General features: G+C 34.5%; 1 protein-coding gene across 13 annotated transcripts in view; it reads right to left on the bottom strand.

Annotated features, from left to right (window-relative positions):
• Positions 1-7913: 7913 nt before the first annotated feature.
• Positions 7914-21377, bottom strand: part of ERBIN (erbb2 interacting protein) — a 118731-nt gene continuing 105267 nt past the window's right edge. For 3 of the 13 annotated variants that reach the window (XM_077897986.1, XM_077897985.1, XM_077897987.1), the window contains 6 exons: positions 18013-18156; positions 15055-15174; positions 12517-12726; positions 11329-11421; positions 10783-10857; positions 7914-9993 (listed from right to left, as the gene is read on the bottom strand). In XM_077897986.1, the coding sequence (XP_077754112.1) occupies positions 9886-9993; positions 10783-10857; positions 11329-11421; positions 12517-12726; positions 15055-15174; positions 18013-18156 (750 nt within the window). In that variant the 3' untranslated portion in view covers positions 7914-9885. The remainder of the gene's footprint in view (positions 9994-10782; positions 10858-11328; positions 11422-12516; positions 12727-15054; positions 15175-18012; positions 18157-21377) is intronic. The other 10 variants (XM_077897994.1, XM_077897995.1, XM_077897988.1 and 7 more) reach the window with 9 other exon arrangements.

The raw sequence follows: 21377 nt of genomic DNA, 5'->3' as shown, positions 1-21377 counted from the left end.
ATTTGTATGATGCTATGTCACCAGCTGAACGGCACATGCATAATTTATTCGCCATCCACAAATATTTATTGAACTCAACTGCTGAGTGCTTTAATATGTACATAACAAACCTTTTGTTTTCAAAGCTGATTATACTGCAAGTCAGCAAGGGGATCCTTATGAATTCCTGTGTTCCTCCTGTACCTCTCTTCATGGCATTCATCACTTTCTTTTTAGATCTTCTCTCTCAGAGTAAAAACCCAAAGTGATCCCTATAACAGCCTAAAAGACCCTACAGAAACTTCCCTTATATATCTGACCTCTTGACCTCTCCTCTCTTTGTCTCTCTTTCTCTCTCTCTCTTTCTGTCTCTCCTCCCCACCACCCCCTTTCATTGTGGATAAAGTGTAAAATTCCACTGTGGGAAAACCAATAGTCCTTTATATTATGTTGAGTGCTTCTTGCATACCTGGTAACATCAGAGTGGGTATGAGAGATGCTTCCATCGAGGAGTTTCCAATAGTTTCAGAAATGGGGTAAGTAAGACACACAACAATGTGAGAATAAATAAGTTGTTACTGTAAGTTATAAACTATAAGTGGCCTAAGTTTTAAATATCAAAGAGTAGGAAAGTTCAGGGTTCAGAAAGGTATGATGAGGACTATTCAGTAGTATCCAGGTATCATCATGACTATTTATTGACTACTTATTATTTATTTATTTACCATTAAATAGAAGGCTTCTTTAAAAAAAAAAAAAGATTTTATTTATTTATTCATGAGAGACAGAGAGACAGAGACAGAGACACAGGCAGAGGGAGAAGCAGGTTCCCTGAGGGGAGCCCAATGTGGGACTCCATCCCAGGACCCTGGGATCACGCCCTGAGCCAAAGGCAGATGCTCAACTGCTGAGCCACCCAGTCGTCCCAAACAGAAGTCTTCTGACTTTTTATCTTTCTCCCACTACTTTCCCCTGAGCACCAAGTGGGCATTTGTAAATGCTCCAAACAAAGCAAGTGCAAATCAGACTTTATTATTCCCGATTTCAGCTAGTGGCATTACCACCTATCTTCCAACTACTACTACGAGATCACATCTAGTGTGAGGCTCCTGTTAAAATGGAGGGACTATGGAGGCCACCCTTTGGAATTGAAGAGGGATTGAATGAAGGAAAAAACTCAGTGCATTTTTCTGATGACTTAGATGCCAATAAACTTACTCTGAAATGTACGTGAAAAATAAAAGTCTACATACACCTAAGCCAGTTTTGAAAACAAGAGCAAAGAGGCAAGACTTATCCTGGAAGATGATGATTCTCTTTAAGTGTTACCTCCCGACCATAAGCATGAAGCATCACCTGGAAATGTGGCTAGAAATAGAAATTCTTGGGCACAGATCTATTTAATCAAAACCCTATGGCTGAGGCCCAACAAGCCCTCCTGGTGACTCTAATGTGGTAAAGCTTGAGAATCACTGTTTTAAGATATTAAGATATATATAAATTATTAGTTATAAAAGTAACATAATACATAAAAGCAAATACAGAAAAATGTTAATGGAAGAATTGAGATGATAGGTATTTATTATAAAACTTTCAAGTTCGCTGAAAAAAAATATACATAGGAACAGAAAAACAGGTCAAAAGAACACTATAGAAAGCTCAAGCACAGATGCATAGGTACTTGATATATAATAAACATCGCAGTACAGATTAATAGAAAAAAGTAGGGCAGACCGGGTGGCTCAGCGGTTCAGCACCGCCTTTGGCCCAGGGTGTGATCCTGGAGACCTGGGATCGAATCCCACATCGGGCTTCTGGTGCATGGAGCCTGCTTCTCCCTCTGCCTGTGTCTCTACCTCTCTCTTTCTCTGTGTCTCTCATGAATGAATAAATGAAATCTTTAAAAAAAGTCACATAAACATATCACATCTTTCTTTTTTTTAAAAAAAGATTTTATTTATTTATTCATGAGAGACACAGAGAGAGAGAGAGAGAGAGAGAGGCAGAGACACAGGCAGAGGGAGGAGCAGGCTCCATGCAGGGAGCCCGACGTGGGACTCGATCCCGGGTCTCCAGGATCACACCCTGGGCTGAAGGCAGCGCTAAACTGCTGAGCCACCTGGGCTGCCCCACATCTTCTTTATCCTTTCATCTGTTGATGGACATCTGAGCTCTTCCTATAGTTTGGCTATTGTGGGCACTGGGGTGCAGGTGCCCCTTCAGATCACTACATTTGCACCTTTGGGGTTAATACCTAGTAGTGCAATTGCTGGGTCATAGGGTAACTCTATTTTCAACTTTTTGAGGAATCTCTATACTATTTTCCAGAGTAGCTGCACCAGCTTGGATAAAATGTGATAGAGATATATATATCTTGTTATATCAAGATATATCTTGATCTCTCTCTATATATATCTTGAATATATATGTCATATATATATATATATATATAAATGCTACTCAGCCATCAAAAAGAAATGAAGTCTTGCCATTTCAATGACATGGATGGAACTAGAGGGTATTATGCTAAGTGAAATAAGTCAGAGAAAGAATTATCATAGGATCTCACTCATATGTGGAATTTAAGAAACAAAAAGGATCACAGGGGAAGAGAGGAAAAAATAAAACACGATGAAATCAGAGAGGGAGACAAACCATAAGAACTCTTAATCATAGGAAACAACTTGAGGGTTGCTGGAGGGGAGAAGAGGAGGGGATAGGGTAACTGGGTGATGGACGTGTAATGAGCACTGGGTGTTATATAGGACCGATGAATCACTGACCTCTACCTCTGAAACCAGTAATACATCATATATTAATTGAATTTAAATAACAAATTTAAAAAACATATGCACATATATTAAAGCAAACCAAAATAATTGGAGTCATCTGAAAAGTTGCAATTTTGGTACTAAATTTGACACTGTTAACACTGTCACTTGACCCTACTCTATAGGCTATAATTTATTTTAGTAAGAAAATATTCTCTATGGTTGAAGAAGCTCAGCCCAATTATCAATACTTGATAATTTCAGAGCTTGATTTTATGTATTTTATATTGATATAGGCAACTACGTCAGCCCATGTATTTTTACAAATGTTATCTTTGTCTTGAATAAGACAATAAATATGCTTTTAGGACAAAGAAAAGTCACATAGAACTGTTTGCAAATATGTGGCGAATGAGATTCATGTCTAGTAATGGAAACTGGTGCAGATTTTCTTGGAAGTACTTCAGCAGTGCTTTGTGCCATTAATAGTATCGGTGACCCAGCAATTGTACTCCTAGGTATGTATTTTTGAGAAATTTTCACACAGGTTCAAAAAATGGCATAAATGAGGATACTCACCACTGTGGTATTTATGAAAGCAGGTGAAGTAGAGGCATCACTAGAAAAATGGCGAATCAAACGTAGTGGATTCACACTACATATATATGCATCATGTAAAAAAAAAAATCCACAGCCTACTGCATTTATTAAATAAAATATACCAACACTATTCTTTTTACAATCATTATTCACCCTATAAGCCCCAACTTAGATTTTACTGTAAGAACCTAACGTGTATGTGTAGTTTCTTTAGAAAAAGTGTAATTCTCTTCTCACTTGTGGAGATTATGTAGCATTTTTTATTTTACAACCACATTCTTACTTATGATCAACTCTAATTACACTGCTTTTCCTCCACTACATCTGGTTTTGGTCATTATTCCTTGGATCCTGAATCTACTTTTGAAATTTCTCATTTTGTTGGAATATATTCCCTGGTATTGGTTCAGATGCATTCCTTTCTTCCGCTGAGGCTCTGTGGGAGGTTAATATTGAGACCTTGAATTTCTGAAACTGTCTTTATTTTGCCCTCCGATATGAATAACTTTAAATACCCTTGCATCCAAGTGGGTCATTAAAGTTCTGATTTTTTTCACTTTGCAAGTAACTGCCTTAATTTTGGAAAATAAGGTACTCTTTGTTTGGAACTTTAAAAAAAATGTCCTCTGTACCTAATCTGAAACTGTGACGACATATCGGGTGTGCATGTTCATAGTTTTTGTTTGGCATGAATGGACCCATTTGGTCTAAGGATCCGCATGTATTTTTCAGGTTTAGGACATTTCCCTGAGTTTGTTTTCTTTTTCCTCCTTCATTGTGTATCTGTACCTTTTTTCTCCCTTTGAAATCCTATTAGATCCATGTTAGAACACAAGAGTTCTCTTTCATGTCTCATTCCACACTGTTCTTTAGTTCGTTTGCATTACATCCTATGGAATTCATACCTAAAGAGCTCACAGATTTGCTCCTCAGGGTATCTTCCTACTCTTCAGCCCAACTACGGAATTTGTGACAAATTCCACTTTCCAATATAAAGATATTTAAATGTTTCCCTAACAGTTGATCTTGCAAATTCAATATTCTCGTTTGTCCCTGAGAAGATCCTATTTCAAAATAATGCTTTTTGAATAAAACTAGCTATTTGGTGACTCTCCTGATGGTGTCACTTTTCTTCAAATGTTCAATAACTACTGTTCTCACCTTAGTATGAACTTGTCTGGGACTGTCATTTGCTTACTGCAAAAAAAGATGGGCACAAGGAGGGATGGTTTTTAATGCAATCACTCACTGCTCCTGCCCTTAACCATACATCACCTTCTGCATAGTGCTTGGCATTAAAAAGGTGGTTATTATAACCACTGCATCTTATTATATTATTAAAGCCAATGCATCCAGCATTATCTAGTGCTCTTACTTGACCTTTTATTCTGTCTCTACTTTTGAAGCATCCCTGAAGCCAAATTCATCTTTTACGGTGGAATTCTCTGGGCCTTTCTGTCCTAGGATTTCAAAGAATTCCTTAAAACCTATTTATCCAGTGCACTTCTATTTCTCCAAACGTGGAGACTAAATAATACTTTTACCTATCACGGTATGAAATAATTGTTTTCTGTTGCCTCTAGGGATGTGGAGGGGGAGGAGATCGAAGCATGTGCCAGAGCGCAATCTTGAACAAATTTACTCTGTGACACCTAAGCCCGCACAAGTTTCCTCCTATTTTGGGGAAATAGAATGCCCTTTTGAAGGATGATTCAAATGTGAAAGATGTTTTCATATCCATTCTGGGACAGAATTAGTTCTCAGAGGATTAGGTTTTGCTTTTCATGAAGATGAGGAACCTTCTAAATCATCCATCCTAAAAAAATCCATGCTCTGTGTTTTTTCTTCAATGCTTAGTTTAGTTGTCTTTAGTTTTTCTGACAAGTTAGTTGGGAAGAAGAACACATTAAAGAGAGCTGTGCCTAGGAGGAATAAAATTGGCTTGATTAGAGTAAGGAACATCGGTTCAGGAAAAATATGTACAGACTTTATCATGTTTTCATGCAAAATAAAAATAGCTCTACTGAATCATGGAGGGGGTATGATTTTCAACTACGGACTTCTTCCTTTACTGGTGATACGTGAGCTCATAGTTCATCCTACAATTTAAGGGCTTATTAAGAAGCTAGATGGGCCACATGAAATCCCAACGGAGATCATAAATGTCTCTTACATGTTATATGAAAAGGAAATTATCAGAATTATTTTTTCCAGTCTTCTTCCTAACAATCCCTTAGAAAGATTTTAGTATACCTTGATCGTTCTTTAAAATAAAACCTGAAGAGATTCTATGGAGGTGTTTTTCCTAAAAAAAAAAAAAAAAAAAAAAAAAAAAAAAAAAAAAAACCCAAAAAAACTTTCTTTTTCTGTTTAGAATGCAAATTGTTTCACAAAGATAATTCATAGTCCAAAAAAAAAAAAATAGCATTGTCTAATACATTTCCCAAAACTGTAAATGACTATGCGATCTCCTGGGATTACAAATTCTGCAGAAGTAAAGAAACTGCAGCAGAAGGTAGGTAGAAGATGAACCACCTTTTCTGAACTCTCTGTTAAGAGACAAGGGATCCCTGGGTGGCGCAGTGGTTTAGCGCCTGCCTTTGGCCCAGGGTGCGATCCTGGAGACCCGGGATCGAATCCCACATCGGGCTCCCGGTGCATGGAGCCTGCTTCTCCCTCTGCCTGTGTCTCTGCCTCTCTCTCTCTCTCTCTCTCTGTGACTATCATAAATAAATAAAAATTTTTAAAAAATAAAATAAAAAAAAATAATTGCAATAGAAGGAATGAAAAATAGCCTTTCAAATAGATTTGACTGCACCAATTTTGAACTAACTAGAAAACATTTCCCATTCCAATGACTTCTTGTACAAGTAAAAAACAATAATTTAAGGTAAACTACACTTCCTCCGTATCCAAAACTACAAGTGTTTAAAATGCCAAAACTATTGTCTTTCTGACAATTCTTCTCACTCTGAATTTCATAAAATAAATCACACAACTTTAAACAGCATTAGTTTATCACCCAATTCACTGTGCTATTTCAATCTAAATATGCACAAAATTTGGGAATGTTTTATAAACATTGATAAAAATATCACATAGCTGTGGATGGGATTGCCTTTGAAGCACAAGGTTTAGTTCTGTTTAGGTCACTGCTTGTGTTTAAAGAATTTTTCAGGGGTCCCTGGCTGGCTCGATCAGTGGAGCATATAGGACTCTTGATCTTGGGGTTGTGAGTTCAAGTCACACATTCGGTGTAGAGATTACACAGAAAGAAAGTCTTTAACATTTTTTTGTATTTCACATATATACACAACTTTAAGTCCCAAGAGGTCAGAAAAATACTTACATAAAAAATATATGGGAAGTTTTAGAATTTCATGGATTTAGATGATGGTTCTCATAAATCAGCATAAAACTTTATTTAGTCTGTGTAAAGAATTCTGTGTGGAATAAAGGATTCTGAGCATATAATTTTTAATGGTTTAAAATTTCAGGGTGATCAATTTTAAACAATATCACTAAAAATGAGAGTTTTGGTTTTGATGATTTGCTACATAATATTTAAATAATGTCACTTATGGGTATGGACTTAGACTACAAATTACTCAATAATATGTAAACTAAAAATGTCTTCATTTCCTCAGAAGATTTAATCTTCCATTCAAATTTTTAAACTTTATCAACCAAAAATTCTAACAAAGAGTTAGTTTTCCAATTTTTTGGAAGAAAATTATGGCTATTAGTTGAAGTGCAAAGCTTTTTGCTATTAACTTCTGTGGTTTTTTTTAAAGATTTAATTTACTTATTCATGAGAGACAAGAGAGGCAGAGACACAGGCAGAAGGAGAAGCAGGCTCCCTGCAGGGAGCCCGATGTGGGACTCGATTCCAGACACCGGGATCGCGCCATGAGCTGAAGGCAGATGCCCAACTGCTGAGTCACCCAGGCGTCCCTGCGATTAACTTTTCTGTTATATAATTTCTTTTTCAACTACATATAATATAAGAACATTAAAAAATTTTTAAAATTAATTAGTGGAAGGGCAGCCCGGGTGGCTCAGTGGTTAAGCGCCACCTTCAGCCCAGAGCGTGATCCTGGAGACCCAGGATCGAGTCCCATGTTGGGCTCCCTGCATGGAGCCTGCTTCTCCCTCTGCCTGTGTCTCTGCCTCTCTCTCTCTCTCTCTCTCTGTCTCTCATAAATAAATAAAAAAAAATCTTAAAAAAATTAATTAGAGGAAAATACAATACTAGTACATGTAACGCTTGCTGCACTTGTATCAGTATAATATGCAGACAATTAACTTAAGGTTAGATCACTGTTCAATCAGTTGTTTTCTGTGTCTCATTTCCTTTGCCAAAATTATCTCTGTGTATCTGATTTGAGATAAAGTAGTTCAGTTGAAAATGTCGCAATTATATCTATTTTATGTATTCCTTATTAAAAGTAGAATGTGACTGAAAAATTGACTGAAATTAACAAAAAGTGATGTGTCAAAATTAATATTTTAAAATAACCTATGGAAAAAAAAATAACCTATGAATAAAGGGAACACCAAGGCTTGTCTTAAGAATCTGTTTGTCATTATTTTTTTTTTAGAGATTACAACACACATACAGTAAATGAATTTTATCAAAATACATCACATTTCTTCTACTATATCCATAAAAATCAATTCCTATGTAAATAGTACTGAAAAAACAACTAAAATGAGTTAAAATTTACAAAGAGTTGTTAAAGGGTTTCAATCACAATATTATTAAAACTATACAGTACAATAACCAAATGATAACATCTTGAAAGAAGTGCAATATTTGAGTTCACATCTTTTCAAAATTACTGCCTATTTACTCTGACTAGCAAGAAAGGAACGAGTCTAACTTTTTTGCAAAAATAATGTAAACTGCCATTTTTGCTCATCCTATAAAAGTCGTAATTAAAATAAAGTTGAAGAACAAAGCATAACAGATTAAAAATTCCAAAATTATATTTCTTAGTAATTAAAAATGAATTGCAATAACTGAATATTGCTCTAATGAAAGGCTCCAGACTAGCCTCGACTAAAAAACAGTTATTGGTCTTCTGTGGCACTTTTTTCTGGTCCAAATAACCATGCATTAATTCTTACCTTTGCATGTTACTCAAATTTTATTGAATTACACAGACAGAACAAAAACAAAATTAATAGTTTGGATAAACAAATTAATAAACATCTATGAAATATTTGTTACACTAACGAAGAACAAAGGCAGCTGGTGGTAAAACATTATTCTATTACACTGATACACTTAGAAACCCTTTAAAGACTCTGAAGTGTCGAGTTCACATTTAATGTTACCTGTAGGAACAGCCCTTTATTTGAACACCTTTACACACTGGCAGGCCTCAAGGACCCATCCCTTTGCTCTACAACGCTCCACAGCAATTCTCTATCACTGTGCCAATTTCACAAACTTGCTTTGGTTTCCTAGCTCCATGCGTACTGTTTCCTTTTACTTTACCAAGGCAATGTGAGACCAAACAAAATCAAGAGGCTTTCCTAAATCTGCTTACACTTTGTGTTACAGCAACACAATCTTAAAACTGGCCATTTTAGTTTCATTTGCTGCTTAAAATAAAAATTATAAATTAAGATTAAAATGGAATACTAATTATAAAACAGATTGCAAGGACCACCATTTGCAAAAACTCAAGAGATTTCCATATCAGAAAAAAAATGCATGGACATGCATCTACAGAAGAGTTAAAAATTTCCTGTGACTAAAAAATTAAAAATTGAATCACCAGTAGCAAATGTATTGTCAATGGCTATGACAAGAACAGATCTTGTAGAGTTCATAAAATGCAATTATTGTCTCTTTTTATTTCTTTAAAAAGACATTACATTTTTATTGCATTATTTTATTAATAAAAACACATTAACACAGCTGTTTTTTCAGTCTTTGCTTCCAGATTTTTATAGGAATTAACTGTTTTAATCTGGCCTTGGAAAGTGAACCCACCAGTACCACCTTCACCTACTCACTCTTCAATTCAATATGCACATAGCAAAAACCAACACTTCAAATCTCTTGCCCACATTAAAAAAAAAAAAGTAGTTTCAGCAGAAAAACATTAATACGAGTTGAATAAAAATAAGGGCATAAAAGCTATGAGACAGATAGCTCTGCCATCTGTCTCTGGGCTACAATCAAGGCTAACTAGAGCCTTGCACAGAGTTCAGTCATGTGTATGAAATCCAAAAATAAACCTACAATCTATACAAAAACAACATATGTTTGTTTTTGTGGCCTTGATTGCTATGTTTAAAAACCTAACAAGAACTTTTATATGGTATGAATTCAACAGTCTCCCCTATATACTGTACAGTGGTTCTTTCCCTCTAACCACAAGTTCCATTATTTCATTAATGTACAAATTTGAACATAATTTTTTGAGTTCTTCTTTACATATAAAAATAGTCAAAATATTAATTTCCCCTGCAAATATCTTCCAATAAATCTTGCTGCCTTCCCTTTCTTTGTCCACAATTCTTATGAGGAAACCTCTCGTACAATGATGAGTTCTACTGCATTCTGGAAAGTTTTTAGCAAGGACACTGCTTGTCCATGTTCAATATTGATAAAACTGTAGCCATTAGCCTAGAAGAAAGAAGAAAAACGTCTTTAGGAAAAACATTCCACAGTAATTTATTTGCATTTATACATCTATTTTTGCTGACGGTGCACAAACCTGGCTGAAAGTAAGAATCATTTTGGCAATCTACAGCATCACACAGACTCCTGGGCCCTATTTCACATCTATGAAAATAAAATCTTTGAAGGTGGGACCCGGGAGCCTGTACCTTGTCTACTTTTCAGATGATTCTTATGAGGCAACCCAATGTCAGGAAGCACCTGGCTAAGACACAGAGCCAGACATTGGGTTATGTGTATGTGCTAACATGTAAATGAGTCCCCAAGATGCAAGGACAGCAGAGGGCAAGGCCTACTCTTCCCATCACTTTGGACCATCAGATAAACACTACATTTCTTATAATTTAGGCTTAATACTTATTGAGGTCTTACTATATATCAAACACACAGTTCTAAGTGCTTGATATGAATTCTTTAATTCCTATAACAAACAAGATTCTTTCACCATCTTATTTTAAAGAATATTCCTGAACTTAAACAAAATGCTAAGATGTATCAAACATGTATTTAAAAAGATCCATATGATTTTCCAAGGTTCAAGGAAGAAATATCTTAAACTATGAAAATATCTGAGTGGCCTATAAGAAATGCCACTATTTTCATCCACAGATTTTTAATGATAAACTTCAAAAAATGATTATTTTTAAAATATGGCATTTAATAATTCCTTGATGAGGAAGCAGATGTTATAAAATGTAAAGTTAAGAAAATAATAAAAAGATGTATATTAGTTACCTGAATAATTTTATCACCCGGTTGTAATAATTTGGATGCTGGTCCCTCAGGCTGTACCCTTGTTACAAATATACCCTTTAATAACAACAAAAAAGGGAAACACTTAATGGAAAACAGTATGCATCAATAGAAGAGATGATTTTTCTTTGACAGTAGGCATATATTTGAATCATTGTACAAGTTATCTTCCTGCCTTCTCTGAATATTGTTACAATCCCTTGTTATGTTTGGTGCTGGTAATTCTGACTTGAGTATAGTGACTTCTCTTAAAGTGACAAAGTTACTTCTAGGATGTGCAGAAAAGTAATAACTAAATTTAAAAATCACTTCACAATGTGATGGACTTGTAAAATTGGCAGTTTAATTTGTTTTCCTCAAACAATTAAATTTGAAGTGGATCACATTTCTAAAAAAGCTGAACAACAGAAAACAAAAGGTGATTCTATATTTATATAAGTATCTATTGGATTTTTACTTACATATAAGGGGCATTAAGTTAGTGAATAAAATCTCCTGGGTGTCTCAAGAACATACAAACAAACTCACATCATCTTCAGGTCTGAATGGATTTCCTCGGCCCCCAACACCTCCCGATATGCTGAATCCAAGTTCTGGATCCTTTTCAACTCTCACTCGAATCTGAGTTAAGATGAAAATAAACTATTACTAATATCTCAGAAAATGCTACAACACAGTATTTAACTATTGGTAAAATATGTAAAGATTCATCTAAAATAAATATTCAGGTAGATGAAGGGAAACTACAACATGGAATATTATGTTAATGAGTTAGTGAGTTAAAGGCACAGCTGGGATTATAAAGCATAGCTCCTAACTTAATCTACTGCTGTTTTACAAGGATAGGCAACCAATTCATAGTGATACCTTTTTTAAAGATATTACGGATTTTATTTTCCGCTTATTATCAGTTTCCATTTGTAAAATATCTAAATTACATAGTATCTCTGCGTATTGAGTGTTTCATAAGATATTTAAAAATCCGTGGGTGGTTGTTGAGTATCAACTCCTCATTTCCTGAACCTGTTTATATCCTTGCAAGACATTGGGACTGATGATCAATTGACAATATTTTTTATAACCAGGCCATAAAAAAAAAAAAATCAAGAGCTAAACTTGTTATAAAACATTCCCTTTCCCCAAAGTCTAAAAAAAACAAAGCACATGTTCTCTGCCTAAGTTTCTAATAATATTATTTTATCAACAAACTATCAAAATACATAAACGTATGATTAGTCACTTAAGTACTTTGAAACATTTAATTCTTGAAGTACTTTGGAGACTGCAGTCAAATTTCAAACTCTCGGTGTCAAACAACAATAGTAAACCATAATATGCCAGTTAAGTTCTATGGTCTACTATTCATATTCCTGAAGAAGGTCTAATTACTGGAATATCATCAGATGGTTTTGGATAAACAACCACCTTAGGGAAAAAAAAAAATCACATCCCAAACACTAAATCCTATGTCAATTAATCAGAACACAGGGGATCACAGAGTCAAATTAAACAAACCATTAAAAGTTTGACACCCTATTAACATGAAACCAAACCTTTAAACAAATTGGTAAAAACTATGTTAAAATTCTATATGGATTTACTGCTAATAGTTAAATAACCTACAAAGTACATTAAGAGCTTAGTTTCAAAAAAAAATAAATAAATAAATAAAAAAGGGCTTAGTTTCATATTTCAAATATTCTTGATTATTCTTACCTCTTGCCTTGCCAGTTCATGGCCTTGTCTAGGAGGACAATGGGGCTGTGTATATGGAGGCTGGTGGGCCACCTTCAGCATCAAGTAATCAATTAGTTGTTCTCTAGAGGGATGCCTTGCCACAGAAGCCTGAGGAAGGGGGTGATGTATTTGACTATAATTTGCCTGAGGCCTGAGAGGCTGGCCCATCTGTCCATTACTCAAAGGCATCTAAGAAAAACACGAAGTGTCTTAAAATGACCAGTAATAATGTCTTATCACAAATATTTGGATTTTCTTCTTGGAGCATCACAAAAGTACTCGAGTTTAACATTTTACATTACATAATATCAAGCCACTTAAACTATTTTTTCTAATTTTACAGTTTTAAAAGAAAAAATCTATTAATTCGAAACTTGCCTGAGTGCTTGCAGATAAGATTCTCAGTCTTTAAAGAAATCATACCTACATTTAAAATTACTTGTTTTCCTGTTCAATATGCATGGACATGTTCAATATGCATGCTTTCTTACAGCAACCAAATGTTAAAATGGTGATTATGTCCAATTTTACAATTAAAGCCCATTAAATTCAGGTAAATTTTTCAATCTCACACACACCTTTGTTCATGTTTTCTTCTGAACAAAAATAGCAATTCCTGTGGTAGAATTATTTCCTAACCTGAGTGATTATTCTACTTTTATTTCTTTTCAGAATTAACAAGTCAATGCAGCTATACGGTGGAAAACTAATTTATTCCTTGTGTGTGTGTGTACAAGTTAGCAACTTTTAAACTCTCTAAATGTTAGTTTCATAAAATAATAAACATAAAAATTAAACCTTGACATTCTATTTTACTTTTCGCAAGCTACACAAAAAATCTGAGATAATTATTTTGTTGTTAAAAGAATTCTCTTTTTAATGCTTCACATTGCATAGAATGAATCTGAATTTTAGATTTAAAGTCACCTCTGTGGAAATGTAGCTAATAATTTGATATATTAGTATAAGGAAACTATCTGAAAAATAAGTTTATATTTGTATTATCAATATTTGCATAAAAGGGATTGCTGTATAGAAGGGGAAATACTTTTAAGCTATTCAATCATTTAAAACTTCACTGCTGATTATTAATAAAAAGGTGATCTCATCTACTAGCGAATTATGGAAAAACTCTGAGAAAAATACTGAGCCCTGTTCTCCTAAAATTATCACAAAGTAGAAAAGTTTGGGAGAAGATTATGGTAATTGTTTCAGAACTACATATTTTTGTCACATGAACCTTGTGGAAGGAAACAAAGAAGTGTGGCTTTACTGAAGACTTTTACTTTTAAAAAAGTTATCTTTTCTACTGTGTTATACTTGAGAACTTGGTTAATTCTGAACTTTGGAAGCTGAAATGGGTATTTTCTAACAGGGCACAACGGTGTTATCACTGTGACAAATCTATTGGTTGCAGAAAAAGCAAGGTACTCTATTATCCATGTCTGTCTGTCTGTCTTTCTTTCTTTCTTTCTTTCAATTGTCGTTGTGCTGTCACTTTATTACTTATGCACAACTCTGAGGATTGCACTTGCTTTCTCCAAGCTTGTAGCATTTATTCCTATGTGCAGATTCAATACCTTTCTCTTGGGGAAAATTTTCCAAACAATAATTACCTCTGACCCATGTATGCTAAGACTGCCTGATATCTAGATTCTTAGCTGTTTACATCAATGTTAAACACACCCATGGACTATATTAAGCTATCATTAGCAGATGGCTCAGGAGAATAAAAGTATGAAACAAACCCAGTAACCTAAACTATAAAATGGATATTAAAAAGAAAAAGAAACTGAGTAACACAGTTCAATTAAAAGAAAAACAGGAAAAAAAGCGTAAAACAAATCATTATGTATGAATTTATGTTAAATGGCTGGGTTCCTACTCTCGAACAATGTAAAAGTTTTTAATATAATACATAAGTATGCTTCAAAATTGTATCTGGTTATACTAGGAACATGGAATTAGTTAGGAGAAAGAACAGTTGAGAGATATTATTAAAGATCTATCTGGTATTGGTGACCAAAAAGTAAACTAGGTAAGTGATGCTTTGGTTACAAAAGTAGTAAGAATACAATCATCATCTAGTCTACCACATACAAGTCTTTAATTTCATTTAAAGTATTTTTAAATGCCTTTAATAATAATGAAACATTCTCAAAAGAAGAATTTAAGACTGGTTCATCTTTAATTCTCCAAAAGGTTAACTTTAGGAATGCTGAAAACCCTCTGATTCAAACAATAAATTAAGTAGGTGATAGTAGAGGAGGAAAAAAAAACAAACCCAATAAAATCATTCTCCACTGTAAAAAAATCACGGACTAAACTAAGAAATAATAGAGTAAAAATCTATTTCGTATTTCGCAATTAGCTTTTAAAAAATCTTCAATGATTAAAGAGGAAAAAGTTCTCAAAAAATTATTTTCAATGTTAAAGCATCTATGTTATTTCCAGTTCAAAAGCTGTAAAACATAGTAAATTCAAAGAGATATCTTCATTTATTTCCTGAACACCTACTTTCATCAAGCTGTCTGGAGAAACATCTTTGTGACTAAGTGTAGCTGACGAGTAGTTCGGCTGTCCTGAAATGAATATATCATCTTGACAAGGATCTCCTGGACAGGATGTCTGGGGATGCTTCAAATGAGGGGAAAATAAAAAGTAAACAAATAATGCTCTTTCAGATGTGAAACCAAAATGATGATGACACTTGAAAGGAGATTAGGAAAAAATATTACTAGGTTGTGGAAAAATGAAGAACCAAATCATACATTATGATCATAACTGCCATCAATATTAGTACCTTTATGATGGACATTAACTAAGCTTGTGGTAATCATTTCACATTTGATATATATCAAAATATTACAATGTACACTTTGAACTAACACCATGAGATATGTCAATTATATCTTAATAAAATGGGAAGAAATATTAGGTACCTTTAATATACACTGTTAAGCTATTCATAATGCTTTTTTTTTTTTTTTAAAGATTTCACTTATTTATTCATGAGAGACACAGAGAGAGAGAGGCGGAGACACAGGCAGAGGGAGAAGCAGGCTCCATGCAGGGAGCCCGATGCGGGACTTGATCCCAGGTCTGCAGGATCACGCCCTGAGCCAAAGGCAGACACCTAACTGCTGACCCACCCAGGCGTCCCTCATAATGCTTTTTTTATTTACAGTAATACTCAGCCTTTAGCAACTATGAACAACTTAGTTATTAATCAAAGTTAAAAGTCCCAAATTTTAAGAGCAACTAAAATATACTCCTAATATACAAAAAGTTTTTTTTTTTTTGTAAGAAAAAAAATAAATAACTGCTATTCTCTTAACAGCACAGCGCCACCTGGGATTTTTCTATTAATGTTGAAAATACCAATAAATATACAGTCTTAAAAAATTCGCTTTCACTTAATTCTATCATACTAGCATTGGACAGCTTAGTATTTTTATAACCAATGGTTTGGTGAAACGTTTTTAAAATTAATTAGAATTCTTATTTTTATATGTCAAATAATAATATCCTTATAGTTTACCTCATTGAAAGCTTTAGAGAAAAAACAGAGTCTCTGAATATTTTTTATAATATGCTAGGAAGCAAGATGTTCATAGTTTTCATTTTAATTTGCTTCTAAACACACCTAGCTCTATTTTTGAAAACTAAAGAGACTATAATAAATAGCACTATCGTTACTTTCAAAACAGTATGCGACTAGCAACAAAGATATGCATCCTACAGGGACGCCTGGGTGGCTCAGCGGTTAAGCGTCTGCCTTTGGCTCAGGGCATGATCTTGGGGTTCCCAGGTCGAGTCCCACATCAGCCTCCCTACATGGAGCCTGCTTCTCTTTCTGCCTATGTCTGCCCCTCTCTTTCAATCTCTGTTTCTCATGAATAAAATTTAAAAAAAAAGAAGATATGCATACTATATCATATAGAAAAATAATCTGAAATCTACTTCATTATGATATGCCAAAGAATAAATATAAGCCTGAGGGGTTGTGATTTAATCTTAGAAGCTTTATCTGCAATAGAACTATCATGTGCAGTTAGTTGCTGGTTCAAAGCATGGATTAGCATTTTTAGATTTGGTTTCATCCAATTTTGTGTATTTATGCAATGAATATTTTGCCTTCCTTCCCCATTTTTGAGATGTGCTTTCAGAATGCACAGTAATCAACTTGGGTCATAACTTAAAGTTTAAATTCTAGTCGGAATATATAACTTTATTGAGTCTTTAAAAGAACAAGTGTGTTATGAATGAAAAAGCAAAATGCAACAAACTCAAAGGCCTTGTTTAAGAATTATAAGCAAAAAATATTACTGTACAAGAATTTGGAAAGAACAATCATTCCAGATGACAATAGAGATTATCCCTGAGTTATTATAAAAGCCCCTGGTCTTCACTCTGTGGCTTTAGCTAGAATGAGTGCCAGAAACGCAGAGTTTAATAGCTATCACCCTTTTCTCCCAATTTCAAAGTGATAAATTACAGAACAATTGCTATCACTCTAACATAGAAACAAAGTTGTGGCAGGTGACAGAGGGCAGAGCAAGAAAGGTGAGGTCCAGCCACAGCAAAGTGAATCCAGGAGACGGCTCCTGTCCTAGAACATAATGCAAAGCCAACAGTGTATTAAAAAAGGGGTGGGGCTAAGGATCCTCAGGAAAAAGCAAAGGACCCAGAAGTAACCAGTCAATATAGAAAATAAAACTATAGGGAGGAGACAAAATAAGGTTGTAAGAGGAGAAAAAGCTTTTTCAGAATGGAAGAAAAGGAGGAAAAGGAAATATTTATTTATGGGCCACACTACTACCTCAAGTTGTTATGAAGAGAAAATTAAAATAGAGCCAAAGTGGTCTTTCTCCTTCTCTGCCATTTTTATCCTCGACCCTTAATTTTCATGAGCAGAATAAACCTTCCTTCTTCACCGTTAATGACTCTGCTGAAACATGTATAATAAGTACAGGATTTGGGTTTTGCCTCTTCATTGGTACTTATTACAATTTCTCTAGCCTTACATTTAATCATATTCAGTGAATTGTGCTTAAAGTTATTTCCCAATTTTCTATCACTAAACTAAAAATTATTCTTCCCTACAACACCTCTGTGTACCATATATGGCATAGCCTTAATACCTTGAGTTGTGGAGAGCTAATTTTATTAAGAGAAAACACTACAAAGCCTAATGATTTTTTAAAAAACAGCTCAGTTATTCCAATTGCTCATTCCTATTTACATAAACAAGAGCACACTACAGCCTTAGTTTGCAAACCAAAGAAATTTAAGAGATAAATACTAAATCAGCTTTGCAGAGTTTTAGAACTAAGCCACGGAAGAACTGAAAGGTAATTAAGATATCTAACCCACAGTAAAAATTTATTTTCTAGAAACGTGAAAATATTAAAAATGTGGGTTTTTTTTTTTTCTTCTGGGTACTAAAAGTACTGGTCTACTACAGGTACTCACTCGAAAAATGTGCCCACCAGAACCTCTTCCGTCTGCAACACTCAAGGCAAGGCTGCCTTGGCTGCCATGCAGATCCCTAGAGCTGCCATAGTGAAAGTTGCTTACAGCAGTAAAATTGGAATTAAAGGACCTTGACAGCATGCTCTGAATAAAGAGGGGATAGATTTAACAGAGATTAGTGTAGCATGCAAAATTCACAAGACATGTTATGTACAAAGACGTATTTATAAGTAATCCCGATACCACGCAGGAATATCATGCATCGGATTTTCAGTGCCACTACAAGAAAATGGCACTATTTACCATATATTTACATGACAACATACACATATACACATAAAGTACATTTAAATCCAACCATTCATATTTAAACACTAAAGAAGAAAGTAAAAAACATACAGTGGCTTTTATAATGCTACCATTTCCTTTACTCCTAACACATCTTATTAGAAGTTTGTCAGAAGAGAGGAACTGATGCCATACACCTAGATGTATGTGTACATATGTAGTTATATATGGAATACAAGCTAATTTCTCTATAAAGATAAGTTTTACCAACAACCAGTTATTTCTAAGTCAAAATGGACTTCTAGAGTTCTTTATTTTATAGAAATCAATTCTATGTTATTATTAAATAAACGGAGAGGTTAAACATACATATATACCACAGAATAAATCTACCTGCAAGACACACCTGGCTCTTGGATATTGTAATTTCTTAAAAAAAATACCTTCTACATTTAGAAGCATGTCTTACATTAGAAAAAAGTTGAACATATATTCAAAGTTTTAGGATAGGACACTTAAAAGGCTCCCATTGCTCTCCAATTACCAGGAAAAAAAAAAAAGTTAGAAAATGTACTTGTAAAAAAAAAAAAAGAAAGTTAGATACTTAGGATTTATTTTAGGAGTTAGTAGTGGCATTTGCTGATTCAACTTGAAGAACCACTGATAGAATCTTTACACTGATGAATCCCTAATGCAGAGCTGCCTGAAAAATGTACTTCAATAAAGACAATGCCTGATTTTCATTGTTCCTGCTCATTAATTCCCACAGCTGTTAAAGGCTGTTCTTTCACGTGGATCCTTTTAGTCATGTCCCTGAATATTGAGGGTCTTAAGGTCAAATTGAGAGCAACCATATTTTGAGTATGGCTTATTATCAAGAAATATAGAAATTTCTGTATTTCTTTTAGGGAATGAATACACACACACACACACACACGCACAAATACCTTCTCCAGATTATGAAACTGATCTCTAATACCAACAAACATTAATGTGCCATTCCAGAATTAAACGGATCTATAAAATTACAATGTAAATTTTTAGTTATTTTGTGAATTCCAAAGTAAGACCAAAGAAAAAGCTAAACTTAACGGGCTATGCCTATAAGTTTCCCAGACCGTTTCATGAATAATAAGGATTTGGCAGAGGCAACTCAGAGGTTCTATAAACATTTGATTATAATGTAAAAATAAAGAAATTATACAGTCACACACACACACACACACACATATAAACACCACATACCCATGTGCTAAATATAGTTTTAACGTGTTCTTGAGTGGTCCAAAATGGACCTTTTTAATGATAATGTGTAATCTAGAACAAAGCTTTTTCTGTGGTCTTTGAACATATATTAAGTTTTTGTAAGTATGTCTCTGTTAAGAAGGCTGAGGCTCAGAACAGGTCCAGTTTTTAATTCAGGCCTGTGCATAGACCTCTGCATAAAACTGCACCCTGTCATAACAACACATTTGTGCAGAACTCAATTAAGGAACAGGTCTCAGGCACTGCTCTTCATTACACGCTAATAGTTGTATAACAGCAACTGAATGTGGAAATTTTCATGTTATGTTCATCATAATCTGGCTGAGTGCTTCTTACCAGAATTATTAGTTTAATTAAATAAGTGTGGAGCAGCAAGAGGTGAGATCTATTTATGTGTTTGGGTTCCAGATACAGTTTGTTGTAGGAAAGGGAAGGAAAGGTTACTACTACAAGGTTTAAAAACCATGTAAGCTGCAATAATTTATCTACTTTTTTATTAACAACTAAGCTGGGCAAAGTAGCAACTTTTGATTTGAGGACTTACCTCTAGAGGTAGGACAAGCATTGTGAAATCACCTGGGGATATTTTTCAAATGTCTACCAGGCCATCAGAATTATATTTGGGGGAGGAAGAGGAATTGCAGAGGTGTAAACAGATTTTCCATCACCCTCCACCATTTTTAAGCAATGCTTTCAGGTTTGTAGTCTGAATCATGTTGCTCTGTGTCCTCACAAGGCTTTTTTTAGTCTCAACTGGCCTAATCCTCACTTCTATATTACCCGTGGGCACAACTGGGAAACTACCATCTGGTACTCTTCAAGTAACTGAATGGCAGATTTCTAAATTTAAAAAGCAGAGAGGTATAATGAAGAGTGGGGTAGCAGCTACGTGCTTTCTATTTACTAAAGTCTAGGCATATCTCCGTCAGACAGGAAAGTAGTGGAAGAACAGCCACCTGAGATGTCAACTACACAGAATATAAATATAACCAAACTCATGTCTTCATCCAAATCTGCTCTTCATTCTCTATGCCAGCATTCTCAACAACCAGCTAATTCAAGGCACCACTCCAGCTATTATGTAGTGCTTTTCCTCAGAGACTTATTAGAGAAATATTCTAATCAAAAGTAGACTTTCTAGAGTCTGTTTTTGAAACTATCTCTTGAATTCTTGCCTTTGATTCAATTCCATCAATTTATTTTCTCACTTATTTTCTGGACCACTAAGGACCCTCATAACTCAATCAACTTAACCATAGCCTCTTCCTCCTTAAAACAAAACAAAACAAAACAAACAAACAAAAGTATAGCCCTTCCTTCCTCTTATGCCATACCAATTCCAGAAGTTTATTTATAAAAATAGCTATGGTACTCCACTGCTTAAGAAATTTCCAAATTCCTCAGAAAAAGCACACGAGTTGAAAGAGCCTCAACAATAGCTATAGTTACAGCTGATATGAAATGGGTGACAATGAAGTTGCCTAAGGCCATTAGATGCTCAGCTATTTAAAGGTGAGAGGATAGCATTGACAAGAGCTCACAATTTTAGGTAGAGGTTCACTGTGAATTCATATAGGTACTAATCATATTGCAGGCATTTATTTTTGAAAAACTGGACCTAAGGAATTTTTTAAAGAATTGAAGTTGTATACATTTAGCTGCTTTTAAAAACATATATTTAACGAACAAAGAAAATTCTTGGGTAAACTCCACCAAGAGACATGAAGTTAAATCTTAAAGAATGTGCTTTATCCGCTTGAGCCACAGAACTGTGTACGTGATAATTTTTAAAAATTTTTTAACTCCAAAAA

The sequence above is a fragment of the Canis aureus genome, chromosome 5 (genome assembly GCF_053574225.1).
Source record: "Canis aureus isolate CA01 chromosome 5, VMU_Caureus_v.1.0, whole genome shotgun sequence".
NCBI classification, from domain to species: Eukaryota; Metazoa; Chordata; class Mammalia; order Carnivora; family Canidae; genus Canis; species Canis aureus.
Note: the sequence above shows the minus strand (reverse complement) of the source record. Positions and strands in the feature narration are given on the sequence as shown.